At 65.1% G+C, this 13,618-nt stretch overlaps 1 protein-coding gene across 1 annotated transcript in view; it reads left to right on the top strand.

Annotated features, from left to right (window-relative positions):
- The window catches only part of gcn1 (GCN1 activator of EIF2AK4), a 31,506-nt gene extending 25,122 nt beyond the window's left edge, over positions 1 to 6,384 (top strand). Inside the window, exons 43-57 of the mRNA XM_088935624.1 lie at positions 18 to 233; positions 409 to 573; positions 1,411 to 1,572; positions 1,685 to 1,777; positions 1,887 to 2,030; positions 2,119 to 2,388; positions 2,487 to 2,600; positions 2,697 to 2,927; positions 3,025 to 3,218; positions 3,300 to 3,414; positions 3,658 to 3,754; positions 4,350 to 4,498; positions 4,917 to 5,027; positions 5,176 to 5,397; positions 5,478 to 6,384. Of these exons, the coding sequence (XP_088791750.1) occupies positions 18 to 233; positions 409 to 573; positions 1,411 to 1,572; positions 1,685 to 1,777; positions 1,887 to 2,030; positions 2,119 to 2,388; positions 2,487 to 2,600; positions 2,697 to 2,927; positions 3,025 to 3,218; positions 3,300 to 3,414; positions 3,658 to 3,754; positions 4,350 to 4,498; positions 4,917 to 5,027; positions 5,176 to 5,397; positions 5,478 to 5,603 (2,409 nt within the window). The 3' untranslated portion in view covers positions 5,604 to 6,384. The remainder of the gene's footprint in view (positions 1 to 17; positions 234 to 408; positions 574 to 1,410; positions 1,573 to 1,684; positions 1,778 to 1,886; positions 2,031 to 2,118; positions 2,389 to 2,486; positions 2,601 to 2,696; positions 2,928 to 3,024; positions 3,219 to 3,299; positions 3,415 to 3,657; positions 3,755 to 4,349; positions 4,499 to 4,916; positions 5,028 to 5,175; positions 5,398 to 5,477) is intronic.
- Positions 6,385 to 13,618: the final 7,234 nt, after the last annotated feature.

Below are 13,618 nucleotides of genomic sequence, written 5' to 3'. Positions count from 1 at the left end.
CCTCCCTGTCCCGGCAGGCGATCATCGGCGCGCTGGGCACGGAGCGGCGGAACCGTGTGCTGGCGGGGCTGTACATGGGGCGCTCGGACACGCAGCTGGTGGTGCGCCAGGCCTCTCTGCACGTGTGGAAGATCGTGGTGTCCAACACGCCGCGCACGCTGCGCGAGATCCTGCCCACCCTCTTCACCCTGCTGCTGGGCTTCCTGGCCAGCACCTGCGCCGACAAGAGGACGGTACTGACCCTTGACCCCTGACCTCTGACCCCTGTGCCTCTGTCGCCCCTCTTCCCGTCCCCATTTCTCTCTGGTTCCTCATCTTCCTCCACCGATTTGACATGCATGCCCTCCGTCCCCCTTTCGTTGTCTCGGCTCTTGACCAATGTGCACCTCCGGCCCTGCCCTCCCCCAGATCGCGGCGCGGACGCTGGGCGACCTGGTGCGGAAGCTGGGGGAGAAGATCCTGCCGGAGATCATCCCGATCCTGGAGGAGGGGCTGCGCTCGGACAAGAGCGACGAGCGGCAGGGCGTGTGTATTGGGCTGAGCGAGATCATGAAGTCCACCAGCAAGGACGCGGTGAGTGGACCCCAGGCCCTGGGACTGACCGAGCGGGAGGGTTGTCTGCTCGGCTTGTGGCTGTTGTTATCCCTTCCCTGCCTGACCCCCGTCCTCCGCTGTGAGTCAGCACGTGCCTCCCAGACCATCCCCCCCCCCGCGCTAACGGCGTTTCCAGCAGCATGAGGCCCCAGGGGTGCGGCTGAGTGACCCCCACACCCCCCTGGGGAGATCCCGGCCACAGTCAACTAGTGACAAGACTGGGGCTTGGACCTGCAATCACAGAACCAGTCACTACCCCTGGCCTGTGTGTGTGTCCAGTGTGGCGTCAGGGCCCTGCCCTGTGTGTGTGTGTGTCCAGTGTGGCGTCAGGTCCCTGCCCTGTGTGTGTCCTCCTGCAGCAGACGGCGTGACGGTGGTCTGTGTGTGTGTGTGTCCAGTGTGGCGTCAGGGCCCTGCCCTGTGTGTGTGTGTGTGTGTGTGTGTGTGTGTGTGTGTGTGTGTCCAGTGTGGTGTCAGGGCCCTGCCCTGTGTGTGTGTGTGTCCAGTGTGGCGTCAGGGCCCTGCCCTGTGTGTGTGTGTGTCCAGTGTGGCGTCAGGGCCCTGCCCTGTGTGTGTGTGTCCAGTGTGGCGTCAGGGCCCTCCCCTGTGTGTGTCCTCCTGCAGCAGACGCGTGACGGTGGTCTGTGTGTGTGTGTGTCCAGTGTGGCGTCAGGGCCCTGCCCTGTGTGTGTCCTCCTGCAGCAGACGCGTGACGGTGGTCTGTGTGTGTGTGTCCAGTGTGGCATCAGGGCCCTGCCCTGTGTGTGTCCTCCTGCAGCAGACGCGTGACGGTGGTCTGTGTGTGTGTGTGCGCAGGTGCTGGTGTTCTCGGAGTCGCTGGTGCCCACGGTGCGGCGGGCGCTGTGCGACCCCCTGGAGGAGGTGCGGGAGGCCGCGGCGCAGACCTTCGAGCAGCTACACGCCACCATCGGGCACCAGGCGCTGGACGACATCCTGCCTGACCTGCTGCACCAGTTGGTGAGACCCCCACCCCCCTCTCCCTTCCCCCGGCCCCGCCGACGTCCCGACCTCTGCCGGCTCTCCGCCGGCAGGCGCTCACCAGCTCCCGCGTGTCTGTGCGTGTTCGCAGGAGGACGAGGAGACCGCAGAGTTCGCGCTGGATGGACTGAAGCAGGTGATGGCCGTGAAGAGTCGCTCGGTGCTGCCCTACCTGGTGCCGAAGGTGAGACCCCGGCCCGCCGGGACACAGACAGGTCTGGTCTTCCTCGTTCCCTAGGGATCTGCTCAGAGCGACACCCCTACATCTCCTCTCTCTCCCCCCCCCCCCCCAGCTCACGGCGCCCCCTGTGAACACGCGCGTCCTGGCGTTCCTGTCCGCCGTGGCCGGCGATGCCCTCACGCGCCACTTGGGCGTCATCCTGCCTGCCCTGATGTCATCACTGAGGGACAAACTGGGCAGCGACGAGGGCCAGCAGGTGAGCCCGACTGCCGCTCCAGGTCCAGGCCGGACCCGGCGCCGAGCACTGGCGCGGGGTGTTTAACGCTGCGCCCACCCTCCCCCAGGAGCTGACCAGCTGCCTGACGGTGCTGCTGTCCGTGGAGGACGAGGTCGGCCAGCGCATCGTGGTGGAGGAGCTGCTGGAGGCCAGCCGCGGCGGCGACCCGGGCCTGCGCCAGGCCTCGGTCACCATCCTCAACGGGTACTTCTCCCGCACGCGCCACGAGCACGCCGCGCACACCCGCGCCCTGCTGTCCGGCCTGCTGCGGCTGCTCAGCGACGACAACCCCGAGGTCCTGAGCCAGAGCTGGGACACCATCAACGCCATCACCAAGGTGAGCGGGGTGGGAGGGGGATCGAGGGGCTGGGGGGGGGCCAGGGGGACGTCTCCGTGTCGCCCGGACCTGACTCTCGCCTGCCCCCCTGTCTGCAGAAGCTGGACGCGGCCAGCCAGCTCGCCCTGATCGACGACCTGCACCGCGACCTGCGGCTGGTCTCCGGCGAGGTCAAAGGTCAACATCTGCCCGGCTTCTGCCTGCCCAAAAAGGTGAGGGGCCTTGTCATTTCTGGGGTGGGATCTGTGCAGCGCGTGGGGAGTTCGTGCCGCTCTCACGCGTGTCCTCTGCTCCCGTGTTGCGCGCAGGGCGTGACGTGCATCCTGCCCGTGCTGCGCGAGGGCGTGCTCAACGGCGCCCCAGAGCAGAAGGAGGAGGCAGCACGGGCCCTGGGCCTCGTGATCCGCCTGACCTCGGCCGACGCGCTGCGCCCCTCCGTGGTCAACATCACCGGCCCGCTCATCCGCATCCTGGGAGATCGCTTCAGCTGGAACGTCAAGACGGCCCTGCTGGAGACGCTGACCCTGCTGCTGGCCAAGGTCAGGCCACCCGCGCAGGCCCGCCATCTCGGGGGGGGGGCTCCCTCTCGGCATCCTCGGCCTCCCGCCTCACGCTCTCTCCCCCGCCCTCCCCCAGGTGGGGATCGCCCTGAAGCCCTTCCTGCCCCAGCTCCAGACCACCTTCCTGAAGGCCCTGCAGGACTCGAGCCGCGCGGTGCGGCTGCGGGCCGCCGAGGCGCTGGGCCGCCTGGTCACCATCCACAGCAAGGTGGACCCCCTCTTCAGCGAGCAGCTCTCGGCCATCCGCAACGCGGACGACTCCGGGGTCAGGTGAGGGTCGCCGAAGGGCAGCGGGCGGGGCAGAGGCTCAGATTCCGGCTTGGTGTGACCCTGCGTCTCCTCCCTCCTCAGGGAGACCATGCTCCAGGCTCTGAGGTTTGTGATCCAGGGCGCGGGCGGGAAGGTGGACCCCACGATCAGGAAGAACATCACCACCACGCTGCTCAGCATGTTGGGACACGACGAGGTGAGAGCACGGCGGCCAGCGGCGGGGGGGGGGGGGAGGGAGACGCTGTTCCTGAATCAGCACTCGCTAATTAATTCATTAAAGTCTGCTTCACTCCCAGGTTTCACCCGTCTTTAAGTCTTGATTTTTTCAGGTTTTTCGGGGGGGACTGGGAGGGGGGAGAGGACAAGGGGGGACAGGGAGAAAGATGGGGGCATGAGGGCTACAGATTGACATTTGCGCCTGCGTGTGTCTGCTGTGCAGGATGCGACGCGCATGTCCTCGGCAGGCTGCGTGGGAGAGCTGTGTGCCTTCCTGTCTGATGAGGAGCTGAGGACGGTCCTCCAGCAGCACCTCCTGGGTGAGCCAGCACTCCCGACGCCCAGCTTTACCATCCCAGCCTGACCCCCCATGTCCCACAGTGACCCACACTGACAGGCTGGGGGAACTGAGTCTCTTCAGTCTGAAGGGAGTATCCCACACCGACAGGCTGGAGGAACTGAGTCTCTTTAGTCCGAAGGGAGTGTCCCACACAGACAGGCTGGAGGGACTGAGTCTCTTTAGTCTGAAGGGAGTGTCCCACACTGACAGGCTGGAGGAACAGAGTCTCTTTAGTCTGAAGGGAGTGTCCCACTGACAGGCTGGAGGAACTGAGTCTCTTTAGTCTGAAGGGAGTGTCCTGCACTGGCATGCTGAAGGAACTGAATCTTTCTATTCTTGAACACAGAAGGCTAGGAGTATAGTTGATATAATTATTCGAAATTCTCATAGAGCCTGACCGAGTGGATTTCTCCAGGATGAACAGCAAAGCTCGAACCAGAGGTCACAAGAGAAAACATTTAAAAGTCAGTTAATACCCTGGTCTCGTTCGAGCTACAGCTGGGGGCCTGCTCCCGACTGCGGCCCTGACAGTCCTGCTGTAGTGGGCGCTCTAACCCTGCCCCTCTGCCCTGCAGCGGACGTGTCCGGGGTGGACTGGATGGTGCGTCACGGCCGCAGCATGGCGCTCTCGGTGGCGGTGAAGGCCGGCGCGGCCCGTCTGTGCGGCGAGGAGTACCGGTCGGCGGTGCTGGACACCATCATGGCCAACGCCACCGCGGACCGGGTGAGAGAGGGGCGCGCGGGGGACAGCCTGCGCCTCCCGGGAGGCCACCGGGAGGCGCCTTGACGGTTTTTTCTGCCTGGGGACAGCTAAGCGGGTGGCCGCAGAGGAACGAGTAGAGGTTGATTCCCAGCTGAAAAGAGAAGAAAGGAAACGTTTAGGCTGTGGAGCCATCTTCGGGTGTGAGAGAGACAGGGGAGTCAGCAGAGATTATCCAGCACAGGAGGAGAACAGGAGCAGGGGGGAGGTGGAGTCGAGAGAGGTGAAGAGAGGAGTGAAGTCGTTGAGAGAAGGGGGAAGGTGTGAACCAGGTTTCAGGATGATGTGGTTCCCAGTCCTGGACACCAGGGCCAGGCTGAGAGACCCGGGGGGGCTGATCTTCCTCCCTGCTTTCCTCCATCACTGTGACCCCCCCCGACAGATTCCCATAGCGACCAGTGGGATCAGAGCCATGGGCTTCCTGATGAAGCACCAGGTGGACACCGAGGGGGGCGCCAGCGTGTCTCCCAGGATCACCACGCACTTCGTCAAGGTGACAGACGCTCGGGGTCCGGCTGGTGGTCGGGGGTCTTTTTTTTTTTTTTTTTTACCCCGGGGCGTTCAGAGTGCAGTGGCAGCCGAAGGGGCCTGTCGGTGGTCCGGGTGAGTAACCGTCTCTCTCTCTCTCCCGGCGCGGGCAGTGCCTGCAGAACTCGTCCAGCGAGGTCCGGCTGGCGGCCGAGCGCGTGCTGTGGTGGGTGTGCCGGGACCCCGCCAGCCCCGCGCTGGAGCCCCCCATGGTCAAGCCGCTGCTGAAGGCGCTGCTGGACAACACCAAGGACAAGAACACGGGCGTGAGGGCGCAGAGCGAGCACACCATCGTCAGCCTGCTGAGGCTGCGGCAGGGCGACGCGCTGCTGCAGGTACGAGCACCCGCCCCCGACCGGCCCGGCCCGGCCCGGCCCGACCTGACCTGACCTGACCTCCCCTCTCCTGCCCCCAGAGCGTCTCGGCCATCCTGGACTCCGCCAGCAACGAGCTGCTTAACGAGTGCTGCCGCCGGTCCCTGAGGAAGATCGCCGGCCAGCCGGACGCTAACGAGGAGATCGACGACACTATCCTCACGTGAAGGGAGGCCCTGGGGGGGGGGTCAGGGGTCGCGCACACTCTTGCACACACAGACACACACAGGCACGCACACACACAGACACACACGCAGACTGGGCTCAGCCCGAGCTTTGGCACCTGGAGACCCGGGTCCTGACAGTGCCGGGGGCCCGGGGGCCCGGGGGCAGGCAGTTCCGATTGGACCCGGGCCGTAGCCCCAGCCTGTAACAGCCCCGTCCTGGGGCTGATCGAAGAACCCAGGAGCCGTTCCTCGTCACTGTGTTATCCCACTCTTCTTTCTAACCAGACTGAAGGAAACAAATTTAACCAAATACAGATACATTTTTCCCCGGTACAAGGTGCTGGAACCACTGCGCTTAATGCCTCCAGCCTCCTCGGTCGAGCTTAGCATCCGTGGAATCAAGCGAAACGGTGTGAATTCTGGAAACAGCCTGTCCAGCTCCCCCTCGTACACCTCGTGACCCTTAACCTTTGCTCTTTGTCCCCAGTGTTCAGCGCAAGCATTTGTTTTTGATGGGTGTGTAACATTAGACAGACTGAAGTAAAGAGTCCGAAGAGGTGAAAAAGTGAACGTCCCCTTTCTCTCTTCATTTAGTTTTCGTTTGTTTTTCTTCTTTCCCTGACGGGGTGAGTGACGGTTTCTTGGAAGTAGCGGAGAGAGAACTTGAGCTTTCAGCTGGTGGGGATTTCAAAACTAGCGAGTCCTCTTGTATCCCTCAGAAACGCTGTTTAATAAATGCTTTGATGGAAAAGACAATAAAAGTATGAAAAACGAGCAGAAAGCTGGTCTCCGATGTGTCCCTGCTGCCCTGTCCTGTAACCCTGCATGACGGTTTTGGTGGTGTTGTAGATGCCACGCTGGTGGTGCTGGGAGTGATCCTGTAGGGGGCGCCAGTGGGACAGCAGCAACACTCAGAGGGGGGGGACACTCACTGACGATTGTGACGCTGGACAAAGACAGCAGCCATAGCGAGCAGCTGGAGACTCTTGTGGCTTTATTAAAACAGAGCCTGGGCATACCACGAAGCACAGAACAGAGCAGGCCCCAACACAACAGTACACCCCAGGAGTTCCCAACCCTACTTCTGAAGCCCCACACATTACATTCCAGCTGAATTGAACCCTTAAATTGACCTAATCGGCAGTAGGTCCAATTCCAATTAGGCCAATTAAAGGAGGGGACTAATTGAAATCTTGAATCACTTTCAGTTTCTGAAAGTGCTGCAGGTGCCTCTTCCATTCACTGTGGCGTGGGCGAGGTCGAGTCTCCAACTTCAGTTTGATTTAAACCAAAAGCTGGGGTCCGCAGGCCCAGGTGTGGGCAGCCCCCGGTGCAGCCGGGCCTTGGGCACCAGCGGTGCGGTTTGTGCCCCGCGGGTGTGACTGGTTTGTGGGCAGACTGGCTCATCCTGCTGGTGAGCGGCTGTTTGCGCGGACCTGGGGCCGGGTCGAGGCGTGGTGCGGGACCGTGCGTGTCCACACAGCGGCCGGGCCTTGGGTTTATCCCAGCCCCTTCCTGCACACTGGGCTGGCCAGCTCCTTCGCTGTTGAATTGATCGGCAGCAGGGGAGTCGAGCCGCTGGAGGAGGTGGAGCCAGCTGGGAGAGCCGCTGGAGGAGGTGGAGCCAGCTGGGAGAGCCGCTGGAGGAGGTGGAGACAGCTGGGAGAGCCGCTGGAGAAGGTGGAGGCAGCTGGGAGAGCCGGTGGAGGGGGTAGAGGCAGCTGGGAGAGCCGCTGGAGGAGGTGGAGACAGCTGGGAGAGCCGCTGGAGGAGGTGGAGACAGCTGGGAGAGCCGCTGGAGGAGGTGGAGACAGCTGGGAGAGCCGGTGGAGGAGGTGGAGCCAGCTGGGAGAGTCGCTGGAGGGGGTAGAGGCAGCTGGGAGAGCTGCTTGAGGAGGTGGAGACAGCTGGGAGAGCTGCTGGAGGAGGTGGAGACAGCTGGGAGAGCCGCTGGAGGAGGTGGAGACAGCTGGGAGAGCTGGTGGAGGGGATAGAGGCAGCTGGGAGAGCCGGTGGAGGAGGTGGAGACAGCTGGGAGAGCCGGTGGAGGAGGTGGAGACAGCTGGGAGAGCCGCTGGAGGAGGTGGAGGCAGCTGGGAGAGCTGGTGGAGGAGGTGGAGACAGCTGGGAGAGCCGGTGGAGGAGGTGGAGACAGCTGGGAGAGCCGCTGGAGGAGGTGGAGACAGCTGGGAGAGCTGGTGGAGGGGGTAGAGGCAGCTGGGAGAGCCGCTGGAGGAGGTGGAGACAGCTGGGAGAGCCGGTGGAGGGGATAGAGACAGCTGGGAGAGCCGGTGGAGGGGATAGAGGCAGCTGGGAGAGCCGCTGGAGGAGGTGGAGACAGCTGGGAGAGCCGGTGGAGGGGGTGGAGACAGCTGGGAGAGCTGGTGGAGGAGGTGGAGACAGCTGGGAGAGCTGGTGGAGGGGGTAGAGACAGCTGGGAGAGCCGCTGGAGGAGGTGGAGACAGCTGGGAGAGCCGCTGGAGGAGGTGGAGACAGCTGGGAGAGCCGGTGGAGGAGGTGGAGACAGCTGGGAGAGCTGGTGGAGGGGATAGAGGCAGCTGGGAGAGCCGCTGGAGGAGGTGGAGACAGCTGGGAGAGCTGGTGGAGGGGGTAGAGGCAGCTGGGAGAGCCGCTGGAGGAGGTGGAGACAGCTGGGAGAGCCGGTGGAGGAGGTGGAGACAGCTGGGAGAGCCGCTGGAGGAGGTGGAGCCAGCTGGGAGAGCTGGTGGAGGGGGTAGAGGCAGCTGGGAGAGCTGGTGGAGGGGGTGGAGACAGCTGGGAGAGCTGGTGGAGGAGGTGGAGACAGCTGGGAGAGCCGGTGGAGGGGGTGGAGACAGCTGGGAGAGCTGGTGGAGGAGGTGGAGCCAGCTGGGAGAGCCGCTGGAGGAGGTGGAGCCAGCTGGGAGAGCCGCTGGAGGAGGTGGAGACAGCTGGGAGAGCCGCTGGAGAAGGTGGAGGCAGCTGGGAGAGCCGGTGGAGGGGGTAGAGGCAGCTGGGAGAGCCGCTGGAGGAGGTGGAGACAGCTGGGAGAGCCGCTGGAGGAGGTGGAGACAGCTGGGAGAGCCGCTGGAGGAGGTGGAGCCAGCTGGGAGAGCCGCTGGAGGAGGTGGAGACAGCTGGGAGAGCCGCTGGAGAAGGTGGAGGCAGCTGGGAGAGCCGGTGGAGGGGGTAGAGGCAGCTGGGAGAGCCGCTGGAGGAGGTGGAGACAGCTGGGAGAGCCGCTGGAGGAGGTGGAGACAGCTGGGAGAGCCGGTGGAGGAGGTGGAGCCAGCTGGGAGAGTCGCTGGAGGGGGTAGAGGCAGCTGGGAGAGCTGCTTGAGGAGGTGGAGACAGCTGGGAGAGCTGCTGGAGGAGGTGGAGACAGCTGGGAGAGCCGCTGGAGGAGGTGGAGACAGCTGGGAGAGCTGGTGGAGGGGATAGAGGCAGCTGGGAGAGCCGGTGGAGGAGGTGGAGACAGCTGGGAGAGCTGGTGGAGGGGATAGAGGCAGCTGGGAGAGCCGGTGGAGGAGGTGGAGACAGCTGGGAGAGCCGGTGGAGGAGGTGGAGACAGCTGGGAGAGCCGCTGGAGGAGGTGGAGGCAGCTGGGAGAGCTGGTGGAGGAGGTGGAGACAGCTGGGAGAGCCGGTGGAGGAGGTGGAGACAGCTGGGAGAGCCGCTGGAGGAGGTGGAGACAGCTGGGAGAGCTGGTGGAGGGGGTAGAGGCAGCTGGGAGAGCCGCTGGAGGAGGTGGAGACAGCTGGGAGAGCCGGTGGAGGGGATAGAGACAGCTGGGAGAGCCGGTGGAGGGGATAGAGGCAGCTGGGAGAGCCGCTGGAGGAGGTGGAGACAGCTGGGAGAGCCGGTGGAGGGGGTGGAGACAGCTGGGAGAGCTGGTGGAGGAGGTGGAGACAGCTGGGAGAGCTGGTGGAGGGGGTAGAGGCAGCTGGGAGAGCCGGTGGAGGGGGTAGAGACAGCTGGGAGAGCCGCTGGAGGAGGTGGAGACAGCTGGGAGAGCCGCTGGAGGAGGTGGAGACAGCTGGGAGAGCTGGTGGAGGAGGTGGAGACAGCTGGGAGAGCTGGTGGAGGGGGTAGAGGCAGCTGGGAGAGCCGGTGGAGGGGGTAGAGACAGCTGGGAGAGCCGCTGGAGGAGGTGGAGACAGCTGGGAGAGCCGCTGGAGGAGGTGGAGACAGCTGGGAGAGCTGGTGGAGGAGGTGGAGACAGCTGGGAGAGCCGGTGGAGGGGATAGAGGCAGCTGGGAGAGCCGCTGGAGGAGGTGGAGACAGCTGGGAGAGCTGGTGGAGGGGGTAGAGGCAGCTGGGAGAGCCGCTGGAGGAGGTGGAGACAGCTGGGAGAGCCGGTGGAGGAGGTGGAGACAGCTGGGAGAGCCGCTGGAGGAGGTGGAGCCAGCTGGGAGAGCTGGTGGAGGGGGTAGAGGCAGCTGGGAGAGCTGGTGGAGGGGGTGGAGACAGCTGGGAGAGCTGGTGGAGGAGGTGGAGACAGCTGGGAGAGCCGGTGGAGGGGGTGGAGACAGCTGGGAGAGCTGGTGGAGGAGGTGGAGACAGCTGGGAGAGCTGGTGGAGGGGGTAGAGGCAGCTGGGTGAGCTGGTGGAGGAGGTGGAGACAGCTGGGAGAGCCGCTGGAGGAGGTGGAGACAGCTGGGAGAGCCGCTGGAGGAGGTGGAGCCAGCTGGGAGAGCCGCTGGAGGGGGTAGAGGCAGCTGGGAGAGCTGGTGGAGGAGGTGGAGACAGCTGGGAGAGCCGGTGGAGGAGGTGGAGACAGCTGGGAGAGCTGGTGGAGGGGGTAGAGGCAGCTGGGAGAGCTGGTGGAGGAGGTGGAGACAGCTGGGGGAGCCGCTGGAGGAGGTGGAGACAGCTGGGAGAGCCGCTGGAGGAGGTGGAGACAGCTGGGAGAGCCGCTGGAGGAGGTGGAGACAGCTGGGAGAGCCGCTGGAGGGGGTAGAGGCAGCTGGGAGAGCCGCTGGAGGGGATGGAGACAGCTGGGAGAGCTGGTGGAGGAGGTGGAGACAGCTGGGGGAGCTGGTGGAGGGGGTAGAGGCAGCTGGGAGAGCTGGTGGAGGAGGTGGAGACAGCTGGGAGAGCCGCTGGAGGGGATGGAGACAACTGGGAGAGCCGGTGGAGGGGGTGGAGACAGCTGGGAGAGCTGGTGGAGGAGGTGGAGACAGCTGGGGGAGCCGCTGGAGGAGGTGGAGACAGCTGGGAGAGCCGCTGGAGGGGATGGAGACAGCTGGGAGAGCCGCTGGAGAAGGTGGAGACAGCTGGGAGAGCCGGTGGAGACAGCTGGGAGAGCCGGTGGAGGAGGTGGAGACAGCTGGGAGAGCTGCTGGAGGAGGTGGAGACAGCTGGGAGAGCTGCTGGAGGAGGTGGAGACAGCTGGGAGAGCTGCTGGAGGAGGTGGAGACAGCTGGGAGAGCTGGTGGAGGGGATAGAGGCAGCTGGGAGAGCCGCTGGAGGAGGTGGAGACAGCTGGGAGAGCCGGTGGAGGAGGTGGAGACAGCTGGGAGAGCTGGTGGAGGGGGTAGAGGCAGCTGGGAGAGCTGGTGGAGGAGGTGGAGACAGCTGGGGGAGCCGCTGGAGGAGGTGGAGACAGCTGGGAGAGCCGCTGGAGGAGGTGGAGACAGCTGGGAGAGCCGCTGGAGGAGGTGGAGACAGCTGGGAGAGCCGCTGGAGGGGGTAGAGGCAGCTGGGAGAGCCGCTGGAGGGGATGGAGACAGCTGGGAGAGCTGGTGGAGGAGGTGGAGACAGCTGGGGGAGCTGGTGGAGGGGGTAGAGGCAGCTGGGAGAGCTGGTGGAGGAGGTGGAGACAGCTGGGAGAGCCGCTGGAGGGGATGGAGACAACTGGGAGAGCCGGTGGAGGGGGTGGAGACAGCTGGGAGAGCTGGTGGAGGAGGTGGAGACAGCTGGGGGAGCCGCTGGAGGAGGTGGAGACAGCTGGGAGAGCCGCTGGAGGGGATGGAGACAGCTGGGAGAGCCGCTGGAGAAGGTGGAGACAGCTGGGAGAGCCGGTGGAGGAGGTGGAGACAGCTGGGAGAGCCGGTGGAGGAGGTGGAGACAGCTGGGAGAGCTGCTGGAGGAGGTGGAGACAGCTGGGAGAGCTGCTGGAGGAGGTGGAGACAGCTGGGAGAGCTGCTGGAGGAGGTGGAGACAGCTGGGAGAGCTGGTGGAGGGGATAGAGGCAGCTGGGAGAGCCGCTGGAGGAGGTGGAGACAGCTGGGAGAGCTGGTGGAGGGGGTAGAGGCAGCGTGGAGAGCCGCTGGAGGAGGTGGAGACAGCTGGGAGAGCTGGTGGAGGGGGTAGAGGCAGCTGGGAGAGCCGCTGGAGGAGATGGAGACAGCTGGGAGAGCCGCTGGAGGGGGTGGAGACAGCTGGGAGAGCCGCTGGAGGAGGTGGAGACAGCTGGGAGAGCCGCTGGAGGAGGTGGAGACAGCTGGGAGAGCTGGTGGAGGGGGTAGAGGCAGCTGGGAGAGCTGGTGGAGGAGGTGGAGGCAGCTGGGAGAGCCGGTGGAGGAGGTGGAGACAGCTGGGGGAGCCGCTGGAGGGGGTGGAGACAGCTGGGGGAGCCGCTGGAGGGGGTAGAGACAGCTGGGAGAGCCGCTGGAGGAGGTGGAGACAGCTGGGAGAGCCGCTGGAGGAGGTGGAGACAGCTGGGAGAACCGGTGGAGGAGGTGGAGACAGCTGGGAGAGCCGCTGGAGGAGGTGGAGACAGCTGGGAGAGCCGCTGGAGGAGATGGAGACAGCTGGGAGAGCCGCTGGAGGAGGTGGAGACAGCTGGGAGAGCCGCTGGAGGAGGTGGAGACAGCTGGGAGAGCCGGTGGAGGGGGTAGAGACAGCTGGGAGAGCCGCTGGAGGAGGTGGAGACAGCTGGGAGAGCCGCTGGAGGAGGTGGAGACAGCTGGGAGAACCGGTGGAGGAGGTGGAGACAGCTGGGAGAGCCGCTGGAGGAGGTGGAGACAGCTGGGAGAGCCGCTGGAGGAGGTGGAGACAGCTGGGAGAACTGGTGGAGGAGGTGGAGACAGCTGGGAGAGCCGGTGGAGGGGGTAGAGACAGCTGGGAGAGCTGCTGGAGGAGATGGAGACAGCTGGGAGAGCCGCTGGAGGAGGTGGAGACAGCTGGGAGAGCTGGTGGAGGGGGTAGAGACAGCTGGGAGAGCCGCTGGAGGAGGTGGAGACAGCTGGGAGAGCTGCTGGAGGAGGTGGAGACAGCTGGGAGAGCCGCTGGAGGAGGTGGAGACAGCTGGGAGAACTGGTGGAGGAGGTGGAGACAGCTGGGAGAGCTGGTGGAGGGGATAGAGGCAGCTGGGAGAGCCGCTGGAGGGGGTGGAGACAGCTGGGAGAGCTGGTGGAGGAGGTGGAGACAGCTGGGAGAGCCGGTGGAGGAGGTGGAGACAGCTGGGAGAGCTGGTGGAGGGGGTAGAGGCAGCTGGGAGAGCCGGTGGAGGAGGTGGAGACAGCTGGGAGAGCTGGTGGAGGGGGTAGAGGCAGCTGGGAGAGCCGGTGGAGGAGGTGGAGACAGCTGGGAGAGCTGGTGGAGGGGATAGAGGCAGCTGGGAGAGCCGCTGGAGGAGGTGGAGACAGCTGGGAGAGCTGCTGGAGGAGGTGGAGACAGCTGGGAGAGCCGCTGGAGGAGGTGGAGACAGCTGGGAGAGCTGGTGGAGGGGGTAGAGGCAGCTGGGAGAGCTGGTGGAGGAGGTGGAGACAGCTGGGAGAGCCGCTGGAGGAGGTGGAGACAGCTGGGAGAGCCGCTGGAGGAGGTGGAGACAGCTGGGAGAGCTGGTGGAGGAGGTGGAGACAGCTGGGAGAGCCGCTGGAGGAGGTGGAGACAGCTGGGAGAGCCGGTGGAGGAGGTGGAGACAGCTGGGAGAGCTGGTGGAGGAGATGGAGACAGCTGGGAGAGCCGCTGGAGAAGGTGGAGGCAGCTGGGAGAGCCGGTGGAGGAGGTGGAGACAGCTGGGAGAGCCGCTGGAGGAGGTGGAGACAGCTGGGAGAGCCGCTGGAGGAGGTGGAGCCAGCTGGGAGAGC

Source organism: Atractosteus spatula, chromosome 17 (genome assembly GCF_055471065.1).
Source record: "Atractosteus spatula isolate fAtrSpa1 chromosome 17, fAtrSpa1.hap1, whole genome shotgun sequence".
NCBI lineage: Eukaryota > Metazoa > Chordata > Actinopteri > Semionotiformes > Lepisosteidae > Atractosteus > Atractosteus spatula.
Note: the sequence above shows the minus strand (reverse complement) of the source record. Positions and strands in the feature narration are given on the sequence as shown.